The following is a 25,670-nucleotide window of genomic DNA, read 5'->3' on the forward strand; positions in this document are numbered from 1 at the left end:
AATTAATTCTCTTTTTGTGGGTTCATTGTTTGCAATTAGCTCTCAGCATAGATTTTATTTAATATTATTTATTCCTTAGAGATTGCAAGAGATAAAATTATACCATTTGCAATTAAGTGTTGGCTTATTAATTGTTAATTATTCATGGAATTATTTTTTATCTGTATACTTTTGATGTATCTGTACTTAATAATCATTTATATATCAGTTTAGAAATACTATGGCTTAATGGAACTCCCATGGGACCAGTGTAACTGTGCCATTGCCTCCAGTGGGAGTAGTATTTGTCCCAGTACATGGACTCCAGACAGGGAGCAACTTCAAACATTCAGTCATAAATATTACCTAAATATTTAGTCCTACAGCAATATTTTGTATAATTTGGAAAGCTAGGCTTGCCCTGAGGTAACATAGATGTGTGACTGCGTGAGGACCTAAAAGAAGGCATCAGAGTAAACATGTTTTTCCTATAAAGAAGCATGTTTTATCTGTTAAAGGCATTTGTGATGCTTTGAATGGGGAAAAGATAGTACATAGTGTTTGAAATCCTCCTGTACCTAGAGTATCTTGACTTTAATCAGAAAAACATTCTGCCTGCCAACCTTGAATTTTACCTGCTTTAGGCACATGCAGAGTGTATTGCCTTTGGTCAGAGTTACTGTATCCCTGTAGTTTTAAGCTGTGAAAGCCAGATTTATTGGCAGAGTTTGATGTTATTAGCAGGACATTTGCATACTTTTAAACAATTTATGCCTGATAAGCTACATTTGGCAGCACATAGTACAGGTCTGGAAAGGTGAGGGGAAGTTGGAAGCACGAAGGGTGAAGAAAACTGGGTGGGCTGTATAACAGAAATACCATGGTGTGTGTCTGGGCAAAGATAGAACAGAAGGGGGACGGTTGCTGTTGATTCAAGATGTTGAACTGGAACAAGGAAGTCAACAGTAGATTTTTGGTCACTAACTAGCCTTGGAAGACAGGACTATGTAGCAATGGGGAAAAATCACGTATCCTCATAACTGACAGGAGGAGCAGATGTGGAGGTCTGCATTTGGACACCCACAAAAATGCCTTCAGTAGCCCATGCAAGAGAGAGAGACGTTTCTGTGGTGCAGCTCAGCTCGTCCCCAAGCAGGTGTGCAAAGCAAGTGAGGCCATACTTGCTGTTCTGTTCCCTGCCTGCTGCAGGAGTTGAGGTGGCTGCCTCTGGTGTGGACATGCATCTAAGTGCCAGCCAGAGAGGCCGTCAACCTGTCAGGTTGAGAAAGTAGCTAGCAAAGCTGCTGGTTAGCTGGGTCTCGACTGGTTGGGAGGGACTGCTTCAAAATTTAAAAAGGCAAGGTAACTTAACAGCAAGTGATTGCAAAATCCCAGGCTCACCTTTGAAAGTAAAGAGAGAAGTGAGAAGTAGACAGAGGACAATGAACTTCTAAGCAGCAGAACCGGGGAAAGCAATAGGTAGGGTCTCCTGGGGAAGTAATCCAAGAGAGGGAGGAATGCAGGAGACCTGGCAGTCATTGAAGGTGTTTGTATTGGAGGCACAAAGGCAGGCTGCAGACAGGCAGGACAGATAAGAGGCACAGTATAGAATATACTGCTGCTTTTAAAAGATGTGTGAAGTACAACAGAGCCATACAAGAAGTGGAAATAAGGGCAGCAGAACTAAAGATTTGTATGAAGGAGTTGGCCAAGCATGGTGGGGTAAAATCAGACAAGTAAAAGGTCCAGAAGGAGTTACGGTGTGACTGTGTCCACAGGAGAAAGGTTCTGTAATTATGTCAGAAGATGAAGAAGAAGCAAGTATGGATGCATATACCAAGGAAAATAAATGAGAAATAGTATTGAATGGTGTAGATAAGTCTGAATTACTCCGACCTCTTCAGTCTACAAAATACTGACTTGGCAAAACATGTTTTAAGACGATGAGGGTGAAATTCAAATAAGGCGAGAGTTGATCAAAGAATATTCAGCTGAGTTATGTGCTGTCTGCTTGCAGAGGTTTATTCACCCAATAGTTAGGAATTAATTGAAGTGATTTATAACATTGTATCATTCTGTAAGATTTCAGAGAGGACGGGGGACTCCTAGGAGTCTGCAGTTACAGTAAGCATAATACCTCTCTCCCCAGCAGAAGTTACAGAAGTTACTCTCCCACAGGGGAGTTGCAGACCTTGCAGAGTAACTTCTTTCCTTGGGAAGACCATGGGACATCTAGGCTTTGAAAACAGGTGGACAAAGGGGAAGTGGTGTACATGGTGAATCTACGTTTTCTGACATGCCGCCACATTTAGTTTCATTAGCAGATTACTGTCACAAAATTTGAACAAAAGGATCCCAGATACAGTTTGCTTTGATATCGGCATCAGTAACAGCTGCAACTGCAGCTAGTCCTGGCTGCCATCCCATGCTGCATCATCATCATCTGGCTCTGGGAGGCTACACCCATGAGCAAGGACCCATCTTCCTTCCATCCAGAGATGGCATTCACGTGCCTGCTGCCCTTGCTGTGTTGCATCCTCAAGTGAGGATTCAAGCTCTGTCACTTCATCCTTGTAGTGAAGCCCCTGTTTCTGTAATGCTGTGCTTTTCTCTGGTTCAGGCCTTTTGTCATGTTGTCAGCAAGAAGAGTCACCCTTGCTCTGCCCTGAATGTTACAGGGTCTGTTGCCTGCATTGGCCTAAGCCCGGGGAGCTCCAAGAACTACAGATGAGCTCTGCACCCTGCTTGTGGGGCAGCATGGTGCTTAGGGGACAAGCTTGTAATTCTGCCTTTTCGTAGACACACCAGCGTGCTTGTGGGCACGTGGCTGTGAAACTCCACCTGGCTGTGCAACTCCTGATCTTTGTGACAAGCAGAGGTTTGTAGCTGTCTGTAATAAGGCAGTAAGAAGGTACGTTTTTTTGGAAGATCAACGACAGGTTGTGATAATTTGAGTTTGTTTAGTTTGAAACAGAGAAGACTGAAGGGAGACGTGATAGCATGTCCTCAGTCTGTAAAAGGTGGTTATGCAGAAGCTGGTGAGCAAGTGTTTTCTGAAGTCAGGCTGTAAGGGGAGGGACAACAAAAAATTCAGTTTGATTTACAGAAGATTATTTAGTCTGAAGATTAGCAAGGAAAAATCCCCCTCTCCAAAAAGCAAGTAAACATAGTAACACACTGAAATATATGTATTACATATTACGTTTCCTTCACTGGAATTTTTAAAACTAAATTAGAGAAGCATCTCTGGCGTGTTCCTAGGCAAACTCAGTCTTCTCCATTGCACTGGGTTGGATGAGGTGATCAGTCCTTTTTAGCCTTACAGTTGTATTATTCTGTGACAGCCTTGTAAGGCCCAGCCTTATCTGGCAAAATAATATTCAGCTTTTAAGTCTTAGAGCCTGATCATTATGAAGTTTTTTACCAAAGTTTGTATTTTCATGAAATTACTGGTTTCAGTCTGCATCAATCCTACAGTTCCAGTGAGAATGTCCTGTTTCAGCGGGCTACAGTGTAAAGTGAAGCTTAGTGATATTTGCTTTGTATTTTTCATTAATCTGTATTTATGCCTTTGTAAATAAAATATTTTTAAAAGGGGACAGAATAAATGTCACGAGTGAGGCTTTAGGCAAGTTGTGAGTCACACTTCAAGTATCAGTAATACGTGCTGAAGATGTATCTCATAACAGCTAAAAACTGTGACAGAGGTGTCAAGAGGGTTTTATAATGCTTTTTTTATTTTTTTTTGGTTGGTTGGTTTGTTTTTTGTTTTGTTTGGTTTTGTTTTTCTAAGATTTATAGATATCTTCAGTCTTATACAAAAAAACACCTGAACAAAGAGTAATGCAGTGAGGAAAAATTATAAAAGGTTACTGAAGTGCAGAAGAGGGAAGAGAGACGGACGTGCTGTGCTTTAAAATCGCAACTGGTGCAAGAAGTGTTAATGGGCTGGGAGCGTGTATGGAGTCACTTGGGACCTCGCATAACATATGCCATCCGTGGGCATCTGTCCCTCGTGCTCACTGGGAACTGTCTGCAGAGTGAAGGTTGGTTTGATGAAGCGGATAAGTAAAGGTGGCTGGACATTTCTGTAACTTTAATATTTTAGGACTTTAAATGGTAGCAATAATGGAATAATGCCCATGTTATGTTAGTAGATACCCATTTCTGCTGAGCTTGTGAATTAAGGCAACATGGGCTCCGCTCAGATGGATTTTCTGATCTCAATATGCAGCGTTTTATAAGCAGCCAACCGAGGCTGTGCAAGTGATAAAAAGCGAGGGTAGTGCTGTGATAATGAAGAGGAATAAGCAGAATGAGACCCATGGGGGTATTTGGAGGTATTTGGTTGGAGAGAACCTTTCAGCCCATTCTTCAAAAATATTTGATGTGTGAGCTGGAGTGGAGACGAGATTTATTTGTCTGTGGGAGGTAGAAAGAAGGATTTTTGACATTTAGGACATTTGGTTACATTTGTTCTGTTACAATAATGTTGTTTCAGATATCGCGCAACTACTGAAATCCACAAAAGGACTCATGGATGTGCATGTTTATGTCCTACTACTATATATGTAGGATTATGCACCTGCTTCCATACTTGCTGATTTGGGGATTAGGAGAACATTGGAATGCATTTCGTGAAACTAAGTATACGAAGATAAGAAGCGAAATGTAACGGCAAGATTTAGCAATGGCCTGATTTTATTTTATTTTTAATTGAGCAACAGTATATTTACCTTCAAGCCATACAGGTATCTTTTCTTAATAATTATTAAAAGTTATGCAGAGACGTGAAATAATTGAAGGCTGGGGGAAAATGCAAAATAGAGTATGCAAAAGGAATGGATTAATCAGATGATCGAGTTGTCTGGAGGAAATGTGAAGGTTAAGGTAAAAGAAAAAAATTTAGAAAATTTGACTGATCTAGGCTTTTAGTTACAAGGACAGGGCTTTAGAGGGGTGGAACATAAAATGGGTGTTAAAATCACAAAGTTCTCATGCTACTGAAGTGTTGAGCATTGGCCAGATGAGAAAGTAAAGTATGAAGCCAAGAATGCAATGAAGGATGAATCTTCAGTTAGAAAACATCTGTTATAAAGACAGATCAGAGGTGTTGAGCTCGCTCTGTACAAGAGACTTGTTTAAATGTGACTTAGTATGAGTATTTGAAATCATAAAGGAATTTAATGAAATGGAGTAGCATTAGCTGTGTCTGTGATTTTGGAGAATTAATATCCAGGAACAAAGTCAAATAGCTAGAAAACCACCCCTGAGTGTGAAATAAAGAAGTACTTATTTTCAGTGAACTCCAAGAAATGTTTCCTGCAGAGTGGAGTATCAGACTGGCGAGCAAAAGAGAAGAGTGAAAGTGAGTTTTGGAGCAGTGAACCTAAAGCTGGATTTGCCAAACGTTGCTTGCGAGCGAACAGGCACGCACAAGAGCCTGGGCACACGTTTCTCCCCTCGTGCCATCTCTCCATCAGCCCTGGCTGTGGGCCCGCACTGATGGGCCCGGAGAAGCAAACTGGTGTCCTGGGTGTCCAGGCTGGAGCATGCGGAGGCAAGTGAACAGCACCATCTGCATGCAGCCCAGCACTCGGGCTGCCTGCCCTCTGCGCCTGTCCCCTGGCAGAGCTGCGCCTGCACGGCACTGGCGCAGGGTTACCCAGTGATTAAATTCTGCCAAAACTCGTGTGCTTGTTTATTTTACAGAATGGGTGAAGCTTCTTATAGGATTCAGTACAAAACAAGGATGGTGACCAGGGTGTGTATTTGGGGGGTTGTTTTTTTTTGCCCCAGAAAAAAAAACCCTGGTTTAAAGTAAGGAGATTGAAGAACATGAGAGACTCAACGGGAGGATGTCAGTCTGCACATAACTGCTTCGGCTCCCTGATCTCTTGGCATGACATCAGGTTGGCCACGGACCACAGCTCAGCACCTTGCTGTGCTGAGCAGCCCGTTGGGATGGAAATTACCCAAGGTGGAGTGGCCCGGCAGTGCATCTCACAACACTTGTGTGCTTTACATGGGGGAATCTATAAGAAGTCTGTAAAGCAAAATAAATAGTCTTGAAGATGTTTGAAGAAGCAGCCCTGCTTGGCAGATCAGTCATGGGAATATTTTAACAGATCTGATATTTTAACAATTAGATGCTGCATGGATCTTGTTACAAATTGCTGAGAATTTTAAGAGCATTTCTCTTAAATCATGCTGCATGTGTTAGCACAGTAAACCTTTATTTTTGTACATAAATACAACTTCCTGTATTGTGGGGAGTTTATTCTTTACTCATGCCATATGTTTATTTGTTATCATGCAGTTAGAACTGCCATGATAACACCTTATTTTTTTCGAAGGCGAAGGACTAAAACATACAGATTTTCAAAACTTACAGAAAACTTCCTCATGGGTAGCACTTTTAATACAACTTGTCCTTTAAGAGCAAGCTTCAGTACATTTTTAGGAAGCTGAAATATTAGGGAAACTCATTGGGATGTCAGGACCTCATGCAGTGGCCACAGCAGTTTTTCAGTGGTCTGAATGCTGATGGCATTTTCTGTGAACCGGTGTAATTATGAGCTCTTTACTATCTGTGTGTATTATCTTGGAGGAAAGCATTTTACTGTAGCTGAAGTGAATAGAAGTCTTAAGGGACCTTTTTTTCCATGGGCATTGGATCAGATTCTTAAAGAATAGATTTGAAGTTTACGGTGAAACTCACGGTGGCCTTGTGCCAGCTGTCATTTGGACTTACCAGTGACCTCAGTAGTAATTAAGGCCTGACTCTTTTTTTCCCAAACACACCCTTTACAGTTCTAACTTTTGAGCCTTATCCCATTTTCCTTTGGAAAAGCAGTAAAGCTTTATGTCTGTGCCCAGCATTTAATTAACGTCGTTTCCAGAAACGAGGAGAGCAGTACTTGAAAAGACTTTCCCAGGCTATGTGGTCTGAAAAGCCCCTGTTGGATCCGTAATGTTATAATTCTTGATAACGCCTGGGGATGGCACTGACTTTTGTAAAGGATTGTTAGCTGAACTTCGGTTTTTCAGATTAAACGTGATTCAGATTTGATCTGAATTTTGCCTGTTCTGCAAACTGTAAGCAAAGGGTCTAATTTGGTGTGTTCTCATAATGATCAGTTCAGCTTAATTATAATGTAGATAAGGACACTCCTGATGTTTTAAGATACTTGATTACAGTAGTCTGCTTTCCTTACCCTGTAAAAATGGATAATCTTGTAAGTGTTTGAGCACAAAACTGCTTTGTTTCCAAGCCCTACAGCCTGCCAGGGCTATGGCAGTTGCTTCGCCTCCCCTGGGGAGTTCCTGGTGGCCTCTGGTATATGGGAGTTACTTGTAGTTATTCCTGCCTGATCTGATCACGTTCTCTCCCCTGCCTCTTTTGTCTAGACTCTGGATTCTGCAGCACATTAATGTTTGTTTCTGCTCCTTCCTGCACTCTTCAGTCAAGAATGTAGTGCCTTGCGTTTTAGGTGCTAGTCTGGAGCGTGCTGTACCTTGACACAAATGTCTGTTGAGGTCTCTTTACACGTATGCTGGGTGTGCACCCACTGTACACACGGAAAGGACCACAACCCTGTTTTCCTGCCACTTCTGAATAGAAAACCAGGTGTGATTCTTCTGTGTTTTCATAGAATCACAGAATAGTTTGGGTTGGACAAGACCTTAGAAGTCATTTGGTGTAGCTCCCCTGCAGTAAGCAGGGACGTCTTCAACTAAGTGAAGTTGCTCAGAGCCCCGTCCAGCCTGACCTTCAGTGTTTCCAGGGATGGGGCATCTACCACCTCTCTGGGCAGCCTGTGCCAATGTTTCACCACCTTCACTGTGAAAAATTTTGTCTTTATATCTAGTCTAAAACTGTCCTCTTTTTGTTTAAAACCAGCACCCCTCACCCTATGGCAACAGTCCCTACTGAAAAATAGAGCTATAGCAGTGTGAGAGAGAGTGACCTTCTTACTGTACTTGAACCTGTGCATCTTCTGTCAATCCTTTTCTAAGACCAAGCTGCTTTTGCTTGCAGAAGCAGAAGGGACAGTCCTTCCCCTTTTAGCCATACAACCATAAGCAGCCTGTGGCTTTATTATATAAAACTATAGATTTTTTTCCAGTATGAGCATGACACAGCTAATAACGTCAGGAAAAAAAATATACAAGAAACAGGCTTGCGGTAGGAGATGGCTTGTTCTTTGCTATGACCCATGACAAAAATAGAGATAGCTATGTGCAGGTTCAGTTCCCGAAGCGTGGGAATCTAGGGCTGCTGGAGATGTGTAAGGGTATTCAGGACAGACATCTGTGGGGGCTGGTCAGTAGGACTTGGGCAAACCTTAGTCCTTCTGGAGGAGCAAGTGGAGGCCAAGTGGCATACCCGCTGAACATAGAGAGAAAACAGCCTTCCAGGTGCGCACCCAGGCAGCTGAATCATGCCTTCGTTCCCTGTTGGTGGAAATGAGAAGCAGGCAGACGGAAGGCAGTGGTGACAGATTTGCTGCAACACCAGCTGACAGAGGAGGAAGCCAAGCAAGGCAGGCCAGGGACTTTAACTGGTGAAGCAGAACTATACATGAGGTTGAAACCGATAGCGACTTGATGGTAAGGACAACCAGATGTGTCAGCTGAACGGCATGATAAAACTATGCAGGTTATGTGGGGTATTAGATTGCAAGCTTTCGGAGGCAGCAGCCATCTTCGTGGTCTTCATTTGTAAGCGTCTCACATGCTGGAGTCCGGGGGCAAGATTGCAGCTCTGTGACTGCTGCAGTTTTAAAAGCTGTTTTTTACTAGTGGTGTAGTGCAGGTTCCCCAAGGCACTAGACTGCAAAGCTTAAGCTTACTGGAGAAGTATGATATGCAAATATCTCATGCTTATATGAAAGGGGAGGGAGCTTTCCTTACCACAAACGTCATAGTATACATGCCAGCAGATGAAAATCAGAAGATGAATCACTTTTGAAACAGTGCCTTCAATTCTCCCCGTCTCCCTTTGATGAAGCCGTTTTGCTTTTCTTGTTTAAATTTTGTTAGATGCCCCTCAGCCACTCAGTATCTCCCATGTCTTTCTTAAAGAACTTCTCATGTCCAAGTTATCAAATCTGCTGCACTCACGTGGGTATACTGCAGAAAGTTGCCTGAGGCAGCATGTGACCTACTTCGCATGTGGACCTTACAAAAATGTAGGGCTAACAGTTCTGTGATTTTCTTATTGAAAAACCACAGGAACTGTTCTGAAATGCCATGGGGCTCAGCAGATCCCAGAGATATTCCAGGGACACCCATCTGCATCTAGTACTAGTGGTATTACGTGTTCTGAATGTGGCAGCAAACCAGCAATGAAATAGTAATTTTTATTTCTTGTGAGTTAAAGATCTAAGAATTCATTCTATATGTTGAGAGACAAGACTTGACCAAGTGATAAAGAGAGATGATTTTGCCAGCTTTTCATTAAGTGGCAATGTAGGAAATACTGAGAAGCACAAGATGCTCTGTTTAAAAGAAGTGATATGCTGCTTTGAGTGAACATGCTTGCTGTACCTCAGTTGCCCAAATGCATCTTTTTAGGTGCACATCTGCTGCTCAGAGTATTGGAAGAAATTCCTTAAGATCTTGCCGTGTATCAGCATACCAGCATAGTGTGTCCTAAATAATTAGTTCTCACAATAATTGTCAGCCAAAGGCAGAACTGAGACAGACGTCTAAGGTGTACTGCTGGTTCTTCTGTTTTGGCAGCTCTGTGCCACTCTTCATACACAGTATGAGTTCATCTCTGAGGCGTCCGTGATTTCTAGAAAGATAAGTTGGGGAAGATGGTTCTCTTTGTAATGCTTTGGAAACATCAGAGTATAAGAAACAAACAGAAGGTCAACAAATGTGTGTTGCGAGAGACAGACCAGCCAAATAACAAAATTCTTCTGCATATAATGGAAAATAAAAGCAGATGGATAACAAACAGCAGTATTTTCTCATCCCACAATTCAGATACCTGCATGTTGGGCAACTCCCAAGAGTTCTACCTTGGAAAGAATGCGGGTGTTGACTTGGTGCTGCACGGGTAGTTCTTCAGCTGTGCTGGTGCAGTTTCTTTTAGATGTACACCCCCTTCGTCTGTGCTTAACCTGGTGTCCTTCCATGCCTCTGGCCACCAGCCTGCACTGTGGATCTGTCGGCTCTGGCTTGGGATTCTGCTTTTTCAAGGGGAGTGGAGAGTGGCACGTCCTGGCTGGCAGGGCAGAGAGAGGTGGGGAACCCTCTCACAGGGTTTTCTTGTGAAGTAAACTTGCCTGCTTTTGTTGGAAAGAGTTGAGCACTTGCTTTGGTGTAGTGCTTTGAATAGAAAAATAAAGCTGTAATTGTTTTGGGTGAAAAAGACCTTTGTGCTTCTTGTCTTTTAAGCATTTAGCATAATGAAATTTCATAGCAGGAGAACATCTGTTCTGTTTCTTTGTTCAGCTTAACAGTACTTCAGTATTACCAGTGGATTTTTCTCTTGGAACTTTTAAATGAATTGCTTACAGGATTATTTTTTTTTTAAATTGCAACTAATATTAAAGCTATATTATTTTGTGTACATGTGTGAGTGTGTAAAGCTATGTAGAAGAGGACCGGTATATAACTTGATTGCATATGCAGAGTCTGTATAAACATTTTGGAAAATACTGTCAATTGTAATTCCTTATGGACCAGTCTTCTAGCTGACTTGTTCTGGCTAGTCTTCAGCACGAGCATAAATATTATTCTCATTTATATTATTCTCAGTTAAGATGATGGTCTTTGTGAAAAGAGATTGCAGGGTGATTTTGTGTTTAAAAGTAAGAAAACCTGAACTAAAAAGCATTTATGAAGGTGATCACCAGTGTGGAAACAGTTATGTGTTCAACAGGACGGATGTAGAAATTCCCCCAAAGGTCAGGTAAATAGAACCGTTGTGTAAAGTCGAAGATCCGTGTCAATTCCTGCTGTCTTTGTCATACACACAGAAACGCTGGCAGTCAGAGGAGTCTCCCATACATCGCGCATCAGAATTACAGTTCATCTCTGGCAGGGGTGATTACTTTAAAGAAATTTCTGATGTTGTGTTTTATCCTCTGTAAGCTTAGGAAGTTTCTGATCCGGTGCTTTAGTGGGAATGCCAGGGAACCACCAGTATGAGATTGTAGCAGGAAAGCCCTCAACCTCTGCCCGGGCTGGCAATGTCAAAAATCTCTGCTTCCGAGAAATGAGGTCCTTTGTTTCACGTTTAAAGAGCAGCTGTCTGAAACTGGTACATTATTTATTTCAGATAAACTAATGTGAAGGAACAGGAACTTGGGAGATGTCTCTCCACAGGCCGGCTTTGTTGTGCCTGTCCGAAAAGTTAGGGCTTTTGGCTGTCTCTCTTGGCATTACATCTGCTCCCCTGCTCATGGTTCACCTCGGAGGGCCTGCTGGCCTTTCTCAGCCTGGTTTAGTCGAGTGAGCTCTGCGGGCCAAGACTGACCGTGCGTTAGCGGGGGGACGGCAGGAGGGGATGGGCTGGGTTGGTGGCTGCTGGTGGTAGGGTAGGCAGCACCGACCTCTGCCTGGCGCAGCCGCTGGGAAGGGCGGTGTGTGTCCTGGCTTCACTAGATCAATCTAATCTCATATTTCTTTGGTATGGTGTGTAGGGTGGATGCATGAGCCATTGGGAAAACTCACTGAATACTGGGAAATCTGAGGTGACAAAACATGTTGTTAATTGGTAGAGGGTATGCTTTGATTAGTAACAACTGCATTAAGTGCAGTTGCATTGTTATTGCAAACTTGAAAGTGCATTAACTTTTGGCTGGACTCCAGGGAACATGCATGCAGAGGATAACATATATGTTGTGTGTATTTTTGTACATTCATTGCATCTAACCAGTGTCTGTTAGTGGTCATGATTTAGGTCCAAATAGGTGGGTATCTGGTATCATTTGAGTTGTCAGATGCTGATTTTTGTCATTACAATAGGCATTCATTACCTATAACTTCATACTGATTTCCTTTTCAGTAAAGTGAAATAAAATGTAATGGAACTGTGTGAGTGGAAGCATAGATGTGTATTTTGCCTGTTACAATTAATTTGGGTTTGTAAATTTGTCATGGAAGTGAATAAATTTGAAAAGCCATGCAGAGGTATATCTGAGGTTTATTTGCTTACTAAAAATTATGCGTTAATACATTGAGTGTGAATTCTCAGGTGTAAATGGGGATCCTCTATTTAATTTTTGCATTTATTTGTGCAGGTTCGAAAGCACGTGAATGACCTATATGAAGACCTAAGAGATGGACATAACTTGATCTCACTTTTAGAAGTCCTTTCCGGAGACACCTTGGTAAGATTTTAGATCAGAATGCAGTGGTTCTGGTTTGTTATATATACATTTGCTCTGTTTGTTAACTGTGTATTGACTGCTGGAGGTTTCTTTTATATTTTCCATAATCTGTGACTTGATACCAAGGACACAAGTTACATTTCTGTTGGTAAAATATTCCACTGTGAATTCCATGGGGGAATGCAACCTGTTCTCTTCATTTCTTGTGGTCAGTGAGACTTCCTTTCTTAATAGGGTAATGCGCTATTTTTTCTGTTCTTCCCTTTTCTTTACAATTTTTCTTTTAACAAGTATTGGATGCTTAATATCCCTTCGCATTAAAGGGAGTAACTTACAAATAGCAAGGATTTAATGTCCCTGAAATTGTCTAACACGCTCCTCAGGTGTCATTTCCTTTCTTTGTGAGCATTACTTCCCTTGCTTGGTATTTGTTCTCTTCATTATGTTCTTCTTTTCATGCTCTTCTTTTCATTTGTGGTCTGTCTTGTGTTTTTGCTGTCCTGTCTCCTGTCTGTTATATTCATTAGCCAAGAGAGCGAGATTTTTTGAAGACCTTACGGTTGGTGAGTTCAACAGAAGCATGCGCAAATGAACAGCATGAGGATGTGGAGGATGAGGATAAGGGGGTAGGTGCCGACCCCCATAACTGTACTAATGTAGTGTTTGAAGTGTGGTGTCTGCTAATGTAAATTCTTAGTTTGGTGTGCTGCGGTAGTGTGTTCTAGAAAGGAATAAAGAACTCACGTTGGTAAACCAGGATACATACGTTTATGATGGAGGTATGGTAAAGACAAATTTTTATTCAGCCTTTTTGTGAACAGCTAAAACGCAGATGTTCAAGATTTCTGCTTGTTTTCTTTCACTAAACTGTACAAATGGTGCAAATATGTACTGGACAGCATTGTCAAGATGTTATAAAATAATCTTTTAATAATAAATAGGGGAATACCGTAATTCCATTAAACCAGGTTTGGTTTTTTTTTAACTTGCAAACAGTATTGTCCTTATACAAGTCATTTAGACAAAGGCTTGAAGGCTCTTGGTGAAGTCAATGGCAACAAATTGATTTGTCTTAATTACAAACACCAGTCTACTGCACCCACAGTGTATTTGAGATAATATTGGATGATACTTCGAAATGAAGTAATTCAGATGTGTAGATCTATTTGCCAGAATTTATCAAATGTAATAGTTATTTTATCAAAGCAGATAGTCAAAGCAGAGATTAAGCGACAGCACTGTGTAGTGGCTCCTAAGTATATGGATTGTATGCAGGGTTTATCTTTCTCACAACAAATGCCGAATTACTGTTTCACTGTATGTTAACCATCCAGAAGGGAAATACCTACTTATAAAGTATAAAATGCTGAGTGCTTGTTAGTGCAAGTGAGCCGTTTCATGCCTTTGTAGACCTTGCATTATCAGTGTTTGCTAAAGCAACTTGCTGTCATAGGGCCAGAGCGCCTGCTTGGCTCCCTGCGTGTTGCGTTGCAGTTGTGATTTCAGTAGAATTTGTGTGGGTTTTTGGTGGGCGTAACGTAACTCAAAATGCTGCATTTTAGCTGTACATTTAAAAAAATACTTCCCCTCTGGGATGCCATACCTAACTATATAGTTTGGGATTTATTATACCCACTTTGTTGTGGAAAACCAAGTTCCAGGTCTGCAGTCCTTTGTTCCATCCAGGGAAGCTGCTTGGTAGCAAGGGCTGCAGGGCTTGATCCTGGGCTATCAGTGTGAAAAACAAGGGGCTAAATAGAAGTTTCTGTAACAGAAATGAAAATTCTTTGTGTTTTAGTTTATGCTTCTTATTCAACTCCATTTTCTCATGTTTCCTTTTGGCAAGCATCTGATACTCCACAGGGGGAAAAAAAAGGCAGTTGAGGAAAGCTTGGGCTTATCTGTGTGTTTCGCGGTGATTGTCTGAGGAAATACTCATATTCATGGCTGATCCCTAGCAATTGTAGTCCGCTTCAGTTTATTGCTGTGAAAGTTTGTGAAAAATCTGAAATAAGGAAGAAGAATAGAAGGATTTGAATATGATGATGATGATGATATAAATTTAACTGCTTTCCCATTGCTGATCAGCTAAGTAAAGTATGCTTTTTCTGTGTGATTCTTCTTCTTGGTGATTTTACACTAACTGCATGCAGTTTTGCCGCGTTTTCATTAACATACCACTCATGCTTATTTTACGGTTTCTTCTTGTTAGTTTTGACTTTGCTTTGAGAAGAGTGACTTAGATTTTTTCATGCTTTATAATGTTCTACCCAAGTCAAGAGTTTACACTTATGCTCTGGGGCTGTATATGTTGTATTACTCTGTTTGGAGGAAGGTATTATCTTTATTAAATGCTTTAAACAAATATGTATCTATCATAATGATTATGCAGTCATACCATAAAGAAGCAACATTATATCATAAAGTTGCATACAGAGGTAAGCTTTTCCATCACAGATTTTACCAGAGCAACATAAACATCCATGACATTACTTATATTTTACTTTGCTTAATATATTGTAAATCTTTTATAGTAATATATTGTGGTTTAGTTTCTGTGGGTAGATTCATGTACAGCCTTTTGTAGCCCTCTTGGCCATAATAGTACTCGACAGAGAAACAGCTATCAGCCTGCATGGATCAAAGTTGCAGTGTGGGATCAGTGATCTCTCTTGCCATCCACTGTGCTGAAGAATTTCAACTACAGTTTAAAAAAGATATAGTTGTTAAAGCACACTTTTCTACCAAGGATATTGACTTCATTAAAACTGTAGTAATTCAGATATTTCATGTGGTATATTTTAAATCAGACTGTTTTTTCTTGTGTCTGATGTTGTGATCTCATAACTATTGTTTTCCGATTTTAGCCCCGAGAAAAAGGTCGGATGCGATTTCACAGACTCCAGAACGTCCAAATTGCACTTGACTATTTGAAAAAACGCCAGGTATGGTGAAAATTTTAGTGAATAATGATAATGAAAAGTATGTCTCCTCTAGCTGATAAATAAAAAATATGCCCAGGTTGGTCTTTTGTGCATGCTGTGTAACAGCTGCTGGTGTAGACGTGGCTTGATCTTGCGCTTGAGATGATTAAGAGAGATGTAGCAAAGGTAACTTTACATAACCCTTCTGTGAGCAATAACATCAACACACTCTGTGTGGTATATGATGTTAAAGAGGAGAAAATAATGAGTAAGGTCCTTGGGAGTTGCTTATAGTAGATTTAACTATCTTTCATGTTGCCCAGACACTAGCTGGTATGCAGTTTTGTTCACAGTCTAATTTTTAGTGTGAAATTTCAGAGTCAAAGAAATTAGAATGTTGTATGGGATTTCCTTGGTTTGATTATATTTGTTTTGGGAAAACTTTCTCAAGCCTTGATCCTCATGTAAGTAAAACTGGTGCCCTTGAAAGGCAGCAGTCACCTGGGCTGTGGAAGATTCAGGCTTAATTCCACCTGTGTCACCCTTAAGCCAAACACTTGAAACGCACACTGCTGGGCAGTTCTCCACTGCTGTGAGTTTCTTTCTGCTTTTAAATTTCTTTTAAACACTTACAGGATTTTTGTTTTCTCCCTTTGCAAAATGGCAATAATAAAAGATGTCCAAAACATGGAAGGAAAAACTGTACCTCCCTATCTATCCCATCCAAATCAATGACACTGGAATCTGTTTTTTGATTGGTTGGTTTTTTAATTTTTTAAAAATTTAATTTGCTAGTTAAAAGGTTTGAAAAAAATTGAGGTAGCAAACCACAGACAGATACTTAATTTGGTTATGAAAATTAATGTCTTTTTGTATTTTGAGTGAAATCGCAAACTGTCTTTCGGGACACCAAGTGATGTGTATGTACTGAGAACTCAATCCTGCTTTGCTGAGTTCAAAGCAAACTTCTGTTAACCTAAGTGAGCCATTGAGCGAACACGCTATGAAGTAAATGAATGGCTACTTGAAATGACAGTGGCATTTTTATGCAGCAAGACCTTTGGACTTGTGCTGCACTGTGCCTTACTTATGCACGACAGACTGTATGTATTAAAATACAGGAGTTGTATGATCAGGTCATCCTCATGTTTGTGAATATGTGTGCGTGGTTGGGAGCTGCAAGTCTCCATCATGCAGCCATTGGTTGTGATCTGAGGATTTTTGTGCTCTCTTTAGCCTCTCAGTTTCATGAAGATGGCTGTACTTTACTATACGAAAGCTTTTGGGCTTTGGTCTCCTTGGCAAGTTGTCAGTGGAACTTGCATTTGATTAAAGTTTCAGCCTCCTATTAGGTGTTTCTAAACTGTATTTAGGAGGTAACTTGCTCAGGTTGGCGGTATAACCTTCAAATACAATGCTTTGTTGTGATTGTAAGACAGAGAGAGCCTATATATTGATAATTTTGAAGCCTGACTTGGGAGAAAACAATGAAGAAAAAAAAATAAGGCCTATTTGACTATCTTGTAGAAATTTGCCAAACAAAAGCAGTTTGTATAGTGCAGTGGGAGAAAAACATTTAGATTTGGTTTTAATCTCTTTTTTGAACTGTGGAATACACTCTCTTCCAGAAAGAATGGTTTTGATATGTTTTGGGTTTTTTTTCCTGATAGTTAAGATGATGTCTGCAGATCAAGCGAATGACATGCCTTTGCTTGTTCAGTTGATAGCAGGGTATACGTAAAAAGCACATGCATGTAACTTTACTAATACAAGCATAAAATGCCTTTTAGCTGAGTCATCTTTAATTGCTAGGCTATATGGATACATAATACATATAGAGAAATTAAATGTAATAAAAAATACGACAAAAAAAGAGGAATTATTGAACTCACTTTGGATGTGAGTTTATGGGAGTGGCAATAATTTCAGCCTTTGCTTTAATCCTGTTAACCATTTCATGTTTATAGCAATGTGAATGAGTACAGCAGCAGAAGTGATAGTAATCGTTGTCATTATTAAGCCATTGGTTATTTTAATGTGATACTAAATTCCTGGTTTTATCAAGCAAGACCATTTTGTTTTAGCAGGTTAGTTCTCCCGCTGTTGAATTCCTGCTTTGTTGCAGGAAAATGGTGGGAGGAAGAAAGGCAGTGATAGTTTACCAGGTCTCTGCTTTGCCCTGAGACTGATACACCAGTTACAGATCATCATATTCTTGTTATCCTTTTCCCTTCTATCATAACTTCCCCTACTGACAAGGACTGAGGTGAAGGGTATTTGGCACAGGGAGCAGATCTGCTGGCACAGTGAGAGCTGAGGAATCTTCTCATCTCAGTGTGGGTGGGAGAGGGCAATTCCTGGCAGGCCGGTTACAGCCAGAGTACAATTCCTCTCTGCTTTTGAGAACTGAAAAAACCCCAACAGAGTAGGCTCGGGAAGTGAGTAATTAATCCTTTATAGTTGTGCCTGTGTAATGCAGCATGTATTTGTCGCACATTTATTTCAGTTTTGTCTGTATTTTCTTTCCATGATGACAGGTGAAACTGGTGAACATTAGAAATGATGACATAACAGATGGGAATCCCAAATTGACTTTGGGGTTGATATGGACCATAATTTTGCACTTTCAGGTAAGCCTGGTTTTGCTTGACTGTATGTTTTCAGTCAGATTCTTCCATACAGTTACAATGGATGTGTCAACTTAGACAGGACTCCATATAGACTGTGCAAAAAAATAAATTAGGTCTGTTCTCTAACGTGTATTTGATGGTTTTGATGATGCATCTTATTTTATGATGTAAACTGACTCCGAAGGTGGTGTTTGTTTGCTAATATCCTGCCTGTGGAGTGAGAGAAAAACGGGATCAGTTCTGAACATAGTTAAAGACAATAGTTAATGTATTCCTTCCAGTGTTTGGATAAACCAGCCTTGTTTTATTCTACAGACTTCTTCTGATGAGTATCAAAATACATTAAAAAGTTTTAAATCTTTTTTTCATTTTGGATCTGAATTTCTTTGGATCTGAGGTACTACTGTCAGCCTTTTCAAGCAGTTGGTAACACTTCAGCGTCTGTTTTTAGCCCCAGCGATGGTAACACAGGTCACGCTAGGTGGCACTCTGGTTGTTGTACACCGGTTGGGATTGTGTACAGTATAATGCAGGCTTACAGTGTCTGGTGTTAAATTGCTTCTCAAAATGAGGCTTTCATAATGGCCGTGGCTGTAGATGATGTAATTCAGATGACAGATAATTCCCATTTAGTGACTGTGTCATTGTTAGCGATAAACTGCCCGCTGTGCAGGCATCTTTACACGATCACATAAAAAGCCTGGTTCACTTAGAAATATCCTGCACTGGATTTATGACTGGAAAAAAACTTCTGAAAACAACCCCAAACCAGAAAGGCTACTAGGATCTAATTTGCCTTTCTGCAAATCCTAACAAGGAATAAAAGACATGAATAGGGCCAATGTGGCCCTGGTCTAAACAGCCTGCACGGCTTAGCCCAGGCCAGTGCACAGGGCAGAAGAGAAACCACTGACTGCTCACCACTAGTGAGGACCTAAGTGCCCTCAGCTCCTCCCTGTCGTGCCAATCTTTGCTCCTGCACGGTTATATGAAGGAAGAAGCCCGGGCTTAAATATATTTAAGCATGACCCACAGAATTAGGTGGTGACTGAATGTTGCTGTGTTTTAAGAAATAAAGGTTATTAACTGCTTATTAATAGAGGCTGTTAGCGGATGTTAAACCTTTACTTGATGTATGTTTTATCTTTCTGAACCTAAATAATAGAGTTTTGCAGGATGAAGTTTTTAGTTTTTCTCACTAGCTGAAGCACAGGACATCTGGCACAGTTTTGGGTGCTTATAAGAAGTCATGAACGTTAGTGTTACTAGTTACAGCTGTAAAAAATGATGAGAAGAAAAAACATTTATATAAAATAAACTATATTATATTATAAAATAACTAACTTAAGTGAACTGTTGTGACAAGTAGTTTCCCCTGTAGGTAGCCAGCTCCATGTGAAATTTGTTGAAGCATTTAAATTGTAGCTGAAACATGCTTACTTCACTCTGTCCTGACCTCCAATAACTACCAACTCAACGTCTACCAATACAATTCAGATCTTGCAGATCTGTCAGAATAGAACAGAATACTTCAGCTGGAAATGATCTGTAAATATCTAGTCCAACTGACCACTTCAGGGCTGACCGAAAGCTAAAGCATGTCATTAAGAGCATTGTCCAAATGTCTTTTAAACACTGACAGGCTTGGGCATCAACCACCTCTCTAGGAAGCTTGTTCCAGTGTTTGACCACCCTCTCAGTAAAGAAATGCTTCCTAGTGTCCGGTGTAACCCCTCCCCTGGCACAGCTTTGAACCATTCCCATGTGTTCCATCACTGGAAACTGGGGAGGAATGCTCGGCACCTCCCTCTCCAATTCCCTTCCCTGGGAAGCTGCAGAGAGCAAAGAGGTTGCCTCTCAACCTCCTTTTCTCCAAACAACACAAGGCCAAGTCCTTAGCCGCTCCTTACGGGACATTCCTTCCAGCTCTTTCACCAGCTTTGTTGCCCCTCTGTGGACACATTCAGGGACCTTATTTAATTCTGAAATTGTGGGGCCCAGAACTGCCACGCTACTCAAGGTGGGGCTGCACCAAAGCTGAATACAGGCGGATAAGCGCCATTCTTGACCAGCGGATTATAGAGTGTTTGGTGTGCCCCAGGATGCTGTTTGTCCTATTGGTGAGCTTTTTTTTTTCCTTTTCAAAATATTATCTTAAAAATAAGTGTAAAAATGATTTTAAGAATGACTAGTGATTCTTGGACTAAATATTAAGCCTCATTAGTAAATATGGAGTAACTGAAGAACAAGATTTTTTGAAAAAATACTTTTTGTCTTTTTGCTATTGATGGCTACAGGACCTACACTGAGTGCAGAAGGGATTTGTAAAGTGAGGTAAGAGGCGTCCTCTGTGCTAGTATGTGCGACCCCGATGTTTGCCTGTATGCCACTTCTTTTGAAGTACATGGCAATGTGGTGTCATTGACGCCTGTATATGGCTGATGTGGGTTCAGAATTGATAAGGAGGTTCAGAAGAATGTGCATACTTACACCTTACATTTTTTTGTCTTCACTTAGATTTTGAATGAGGGAAAAGTCTGAACAGAAAAGTCTTAACAGCAGAGTCTTCACAAAGGGATGAAGCTTCATGACAACAACTCTGTTTGTGCATGGAGTAATCCTATAGGTATTGGGAAAGTTGTGATGAGATTCAGTTTGAAATTAAGACACCTAAAGGCAGGTGCTTATGGGGAGCTGTGTTCACATATATTAAATGTCTATGCTTTCCCTCTAATCTGATAATCTGAATGATAGAGGGTTAGCCTATACAACTAGTATAGCCTAGAGAGTGAGTCAACTAACCAGCTACCAGAGGCTCACTCCATTTGACTAAACAGACATCGATCTGTGGTGTTGGAGATTTATGAGACACCCACATGAGTACAAGAAACATGATGTAGGTCTTATGGGAGACCCACTGTCATCTGGGAAGAGACAGATCAGGCAAGATAAACTGCATCTTAAATGGTGGTAAACATGTGTAGCAACAGATTTGAGGCCTGGAGGGCTAGCCAGTACAGTGGTGGTGTGGTTTAACCCCAGCCGGTTATTAAGTACCGCACAGCTTCTCACTCACTTGCCCCTCACCCAGAGGGATGAGGTGGAGAGTCGGAAAGGAATGTAAAACTCGAGGGTTGAGATAAGAACAATTCAATAATTGAAATAAAATAAAATAAAACACAATGTTAATAATACTAACTTGTAATTAAAAGGAGGGGGGCAAGGGGAGAGGAATGAAATCCAAAGGGAAGAGAGAAAAGAATACTAGTGACACAGTACAACTGCTCACTACCCGCTGACCGATGCCCAGCCAGTCCCCAAGCAATGATGCCCCAGCCCCGGCCAGCCCTCCCAGTTTATATACTGAGCATGATGTTCTGTAGCATGGAATACCTCGTGGGCTAGTCAGGTCGGCTGACCCAGCTGTGTCCCCTCCCAGCTTCCCACTCCCCTCCAGCCCTCTCGCTGGCATGGCCTGAGAAACTAAAAAGTTGTTGACCTAGCACAACCGCCACCCAGCAACAACTAAAAACATCACTGTCCCATCAGCATTGTTTTTACACCTAATTCAAAATGCAGCACCGCACCAGCTACTAAGAAGAAAATTAACTCTATTCCAGCTGAAGCCAGGGCAAGTGTGTGAGGCTGGTCGAGCAATTCAGATCACTGGCCTAGAGCACCTGCTGAGCTATTCAGTTGTGCAGCATAGGTGCTTAGTGTGATCTGAGATGACACATCATATTCAGTAGCATATGCAGTGGGAAGCAAGTTTCCTTAGGTCCTGTGGTATATGTGCTATTCCCGTATAGATATCTCAGTTAGTTACAAGTGTCTCAGATGTTCTGGATGGTCAATTGACTTTCTTCCTATGCCTCTACTTCAGGGTGTGAAACATTGCTGTTCAAGATCCGTTGGTTTTACTAACTAGCTCTCCAGGGCTTTTCATTCGGTTTCCTAAAGACACCTGGGATTTGAGTGACATCTGAGGTGTGCTTGAGTATCCAGGACATGCATGTGGAGTTCTCTGATGAGACAGCAGATCTATGAGAGACCCATGCTCTTCTAGGTTGCAGCTGGAAGTCAGGTGGGATATAGCAGGATATCTCAAATTGCTCTAGAAGCCCACGTTCAGGAAACTACATCCTGCCTCCACTGGCTAAAACAGTCTCTTCAGGACCTAGCCAGCATGTAAACGTGAATGTGTGGACACCTATGTTGGGGTGTCTTAATCTGAACTACCACTTAATTTCTTTAATTTTTCTTTAATTTAAAGAAAACAACAGCATTTGCATAAGTAGTTAATTTCTTGGTGAGTATAAGGCGCTGTTTGCCATGTGATGTTACTGCCTCTGCTCCATCATTTATCTGTATTCTACTAACACTGCAGCCTGGGAGGTAATCAAGATGACAGGGATTTTTTTTGGCTGCTGTTTGTGGCTTCTTGTTTCTCTTGAGTCATGGCACTTATCTGGAGGCTAATACTTCCTCAAAACAGAAAATCCTTCTACGTATTGGAATGGATTTAGGAATGTTTTAGGGGTAAGACATGATGAGCAAAAATAAAAAAATTATACACATTTGAGGATTGCATTTCTCTTGCATCTGAATTATGCCTAGAGATGGTTATAGCTCTTTGACTTGGTACCCATAATTAGATAAATATAGATGTTGTTCTGTAGTTATACCACTGACTTTTGCAGCTGCACAAGTCCAGAAATCTTCTGTATCCCAAATAATTACATATAAGATACAGAAAAGATGGTATGGGAAATCTGGTGGTTTATTGAGTTGAGCATGTTGGAAAATTGTTTATCCTGTGTGTGTTGAAAATCCTGGAGACATGTATGTTGTTAGGTTTTAGGCAAACTTTCAATGTATGCATTTCACATGCCTTTAATAATATGTGGCTTTTTTGAAATTCAGTTTCATAATGCCATAACTACTGGAAGTTATTTTCCTGGCGCCTGGAGAATGTGCTAAAACAGATCACAGCATTTTGTAAAATTACAGGCTGTATGTATAAATATCCTTCTTTAACACCTAGTACATGATGACATTGGACATAAGCAACTATAAATGAAGGGAGAATTTGGCCTCAGTAAGTAATCACAATTTTAGTAGGATAATTTCAGTGAAAATTGGTGATTATTTCTTTTCAATTTTCAATTCAATTCAAAAAAACTGCAAACATTCTTTAATTTAACAAATGTTAAATATTTAGAATAGCTTGCAGTTGGTTGACAAGAACATGCCAAAACAAAGCAAAACCTGAAACTTTAAAATTTCAGGCATCTAAAATAAGACCTTTGTGAACTCAGACCTTAAAAACTTTCTGGAGCTTCAAAGTCATGAGTCAGTAGACTTTTTCTATTTCAGTTTCATCATCATTTTGAAGCTCGGGAATTGCCATGAAACACTTTTCCTTCCATTCTCCCCAGCTCCCTGCTGTCAGGCCTCTTTGCAGGATGCTGCTTTTGAAGGCTCCAGTCAGTAATGTTTTTGTCCAGATGTTACAGCACCATCCAGCCCCCACTGGCCAGATGGTTGCTTTCTCTCAGGCCTCCCTGGGGCACATGTAACCTCTTCACATTCCTCTTGTCAGCCAGCAAATACTTTTTTTTGCTGCTGACTCCCCATAAACCTTCCAGCAAAATGCATCCGTTATCAGTCTGCCCCAAAGCAGTCTATGGACTGTTCATTTGGTCCAGCAGATCAGCAGTTAAACTTTTACCTGTCTTGGGCAAAAGGGTAGGAAGGGTGGATTTGTTTGTAGATGACTTGGCTGAGATAAAGGACAGCTACCCAAGTGGTTTCTCAAGTTCCTGATACCTCTTAGTGCAGTTAGGTGTTCAGAGCCTGCAATGCAGGTAGTAATTTTGAAGCACTCTTTGTGTTGGTCGTGAAGGCTGTGTCCTTCACGCAGGGTGGACAGAGGAGGAGACGGCTCAACTGTGGTGGCCCATTCCAGTAAACGCCGTGTAGAAGGCAGAGGAATAATGGGATGTTCTGGGACTTGTGCACCTTCCTTTGCTTCAGCAGCTCTGCTGTGAAATCTGATAGAGGTCGCCATACAAGAGACGTGCTGCCTGCTTTGCTGAGGTGGCAATGCGGAGTTGAGAGGGCTGGGTCTGGTCTTCACTCGCCGTTGTCCTGGCATCTGTTCTGCTGGCTGCAGCTGGCTGATGGCAGCTGGCTGTGGAGCCTGCCTCTGGGCCCTGCCCGAGCTGTGGGCCTTGGAGCCCAAGCACTGAAGTTTAATCTGCCTCTACTTCAAAATAGCTAGAACAGTTCAAGGTCTGATCTTGTCAAAGATTTAAAGATGGAGCTATGTGGCCACTTGTCTAACCTCTGTCTATAAGTGGTGGTAGGATAAACCGTATTCCACCAGGGAGCTGCAGTTCCCAGTCATTCACTGTTGCAGCAGACCTCTCATTCAGCACATGGTGGGGTTTATTCTTCCTGCATTTCATTCCTCAGCTGAACTGCTAGTTATCTCTTCTGGAATTCTTCAGCAATTAAAAAAAAAAAGAAAAATTGCTGACTTTCAGGTAAGAATATGAGTATGGAGTTCTTGCAGTTTCTGGTACTCCTCTGAGTCACAGCAAGGACGAGAGGCATTAGGGCTCATCGCAGGTTGTATTTAGACTTTATCTCTACAAATGGTGCGATATCTGTAGCAGGATAAGATTTATGAGCAGTTAGCTCATCTGTTTGGATTCTCTTCATCCCTAATCCCGTAAAACCAGCAACAAGGAGCAAATTCCTCTCTTTGTAAGCCATCTCACTGGTTATAAAACCTCTCCTGTTGAGAGTCATGACTTTTGGTAGCTCAGTGGTACCTGAAAGCTAAACAGCAATTTTTCAGATTTTGAGGAGTGGTTGCCAGAACAGCACAAACAGCTCCAAATACAACCTTTTGTTTGTGCTGGCAAGCCTTTATTTTTTGCCTTGTTCTCTATCTTGTGCCGCTTTAATTTTCACTTTCTCTTTGGCTTATGTTTATCTCTCTGTCATTCTGCATGTGACCTTTGGGCTGTGCAACAAAATGCTTGCTGATTATCTGGTATGCTGGTTTAGTACCATGAAATGGCACGTCTCATTTATGCTAAATGCTCCATTGCTTTTGCGGTGTTGCATAAACACAGGGGAAAAAAAAGAGGGGGAAGGGATCTTAGATCCAAAACTATGTGAAATGCATTCCTAGTAGGCTTTTGATAAAAGGGATCAGGTGTGGTTTGATGGCAAAGTGGAATAACCTTTCCTTTACAACATTTGCTAACTATATAAAACCAATGATAAAGCGTAAGTTAGCAGTGTGCAAAGGATGAATGGTCTCAGCATTTTGCAGACTAACAAATACGCAGATATTCAACTTTGCCATTATAATGTCCCACGTTTAGAACATAATGCATTTCAGTCACAGACGTGCTCGACAACTTAGAGAAATCTATGGTTAAATGCAAACCTGTGCAAATCTGAGTGAGGTATTTCATGTATCTATGTTCATCTTTTTTCTGCCATGTCTTAATGTTAACCTCTTGTTTGTGATTAAGCAACCTCTAAGACAGATCAAGTTGCAAACAAGTGTTGGTCTAATCCTTTATGCATGTTATACTTCTTAAGGATTTATGTGCCAGAAAAAGTCTTTTGCTAATCTCCCCTTAAAACTTCCCAGCACTGGTGAGTATAAATTTGTATCTTTAAGGTTTGTGTTTTGTGTGTTTTGTTTTTTTTTTTTAAAAAAAGGAAAGAAACACATCAATCCTATTTCTAGCAGCTTTGATCAT

At 41.0% G+C, this 25,670-nt stretch overlaps 1 protein-coding gene across 9 annotated transcripts in view; it reads left to right on the plus strand.

Annotated features, from left to right (window-relative positions):
- Nucleotides 1–25,670, plus strand: part of DST (dystonin) — a 302,875-nt gene that overhangs the window by 101,221 nt on the left and 175,984 nt on the right. For 5 of the 9 annotated variants that reach the window (XM_040599280.1, XM_040599284.1, XM_040599281.1 and 2 more), the window contains 3 exons: nt 12,240–12,329; nt 15,197–15,274; nt 17,791–17,883. In XM_040599280.1, the coding sequence (XP_040455214.1) occupies nt 12,240–12,329; nt 15,197–15,274; nt 17,791–17,883 (261 nt within the window). Of the gene's footprint in view, nt 1–12,239; nt 12,330–12,856; nt 12,956–15,196; nt 15,275–17,790; nt 17,884–25,670 lie in introns of all 9 variants that reach the window. The other 4 variants (XM_040599286.1, XM_040599277.1, XM_040599279.1 and 1 more) reach the window with 1 other exon arrangement.

Source organism: Falco naumanni, chromosome 6 (genome assembly GCF_017639655.2).
Source record: "Falco naumanni isolate bFalNau1 chromosome 6, bFalNau1.pat, whole genome shotgun sequence".
Taxonomy (NCBI): Eukaryota; Metazoa; Chordata; class Aves; order Falconiformes; family Falconidae; genus Falco; species Falco naumanni.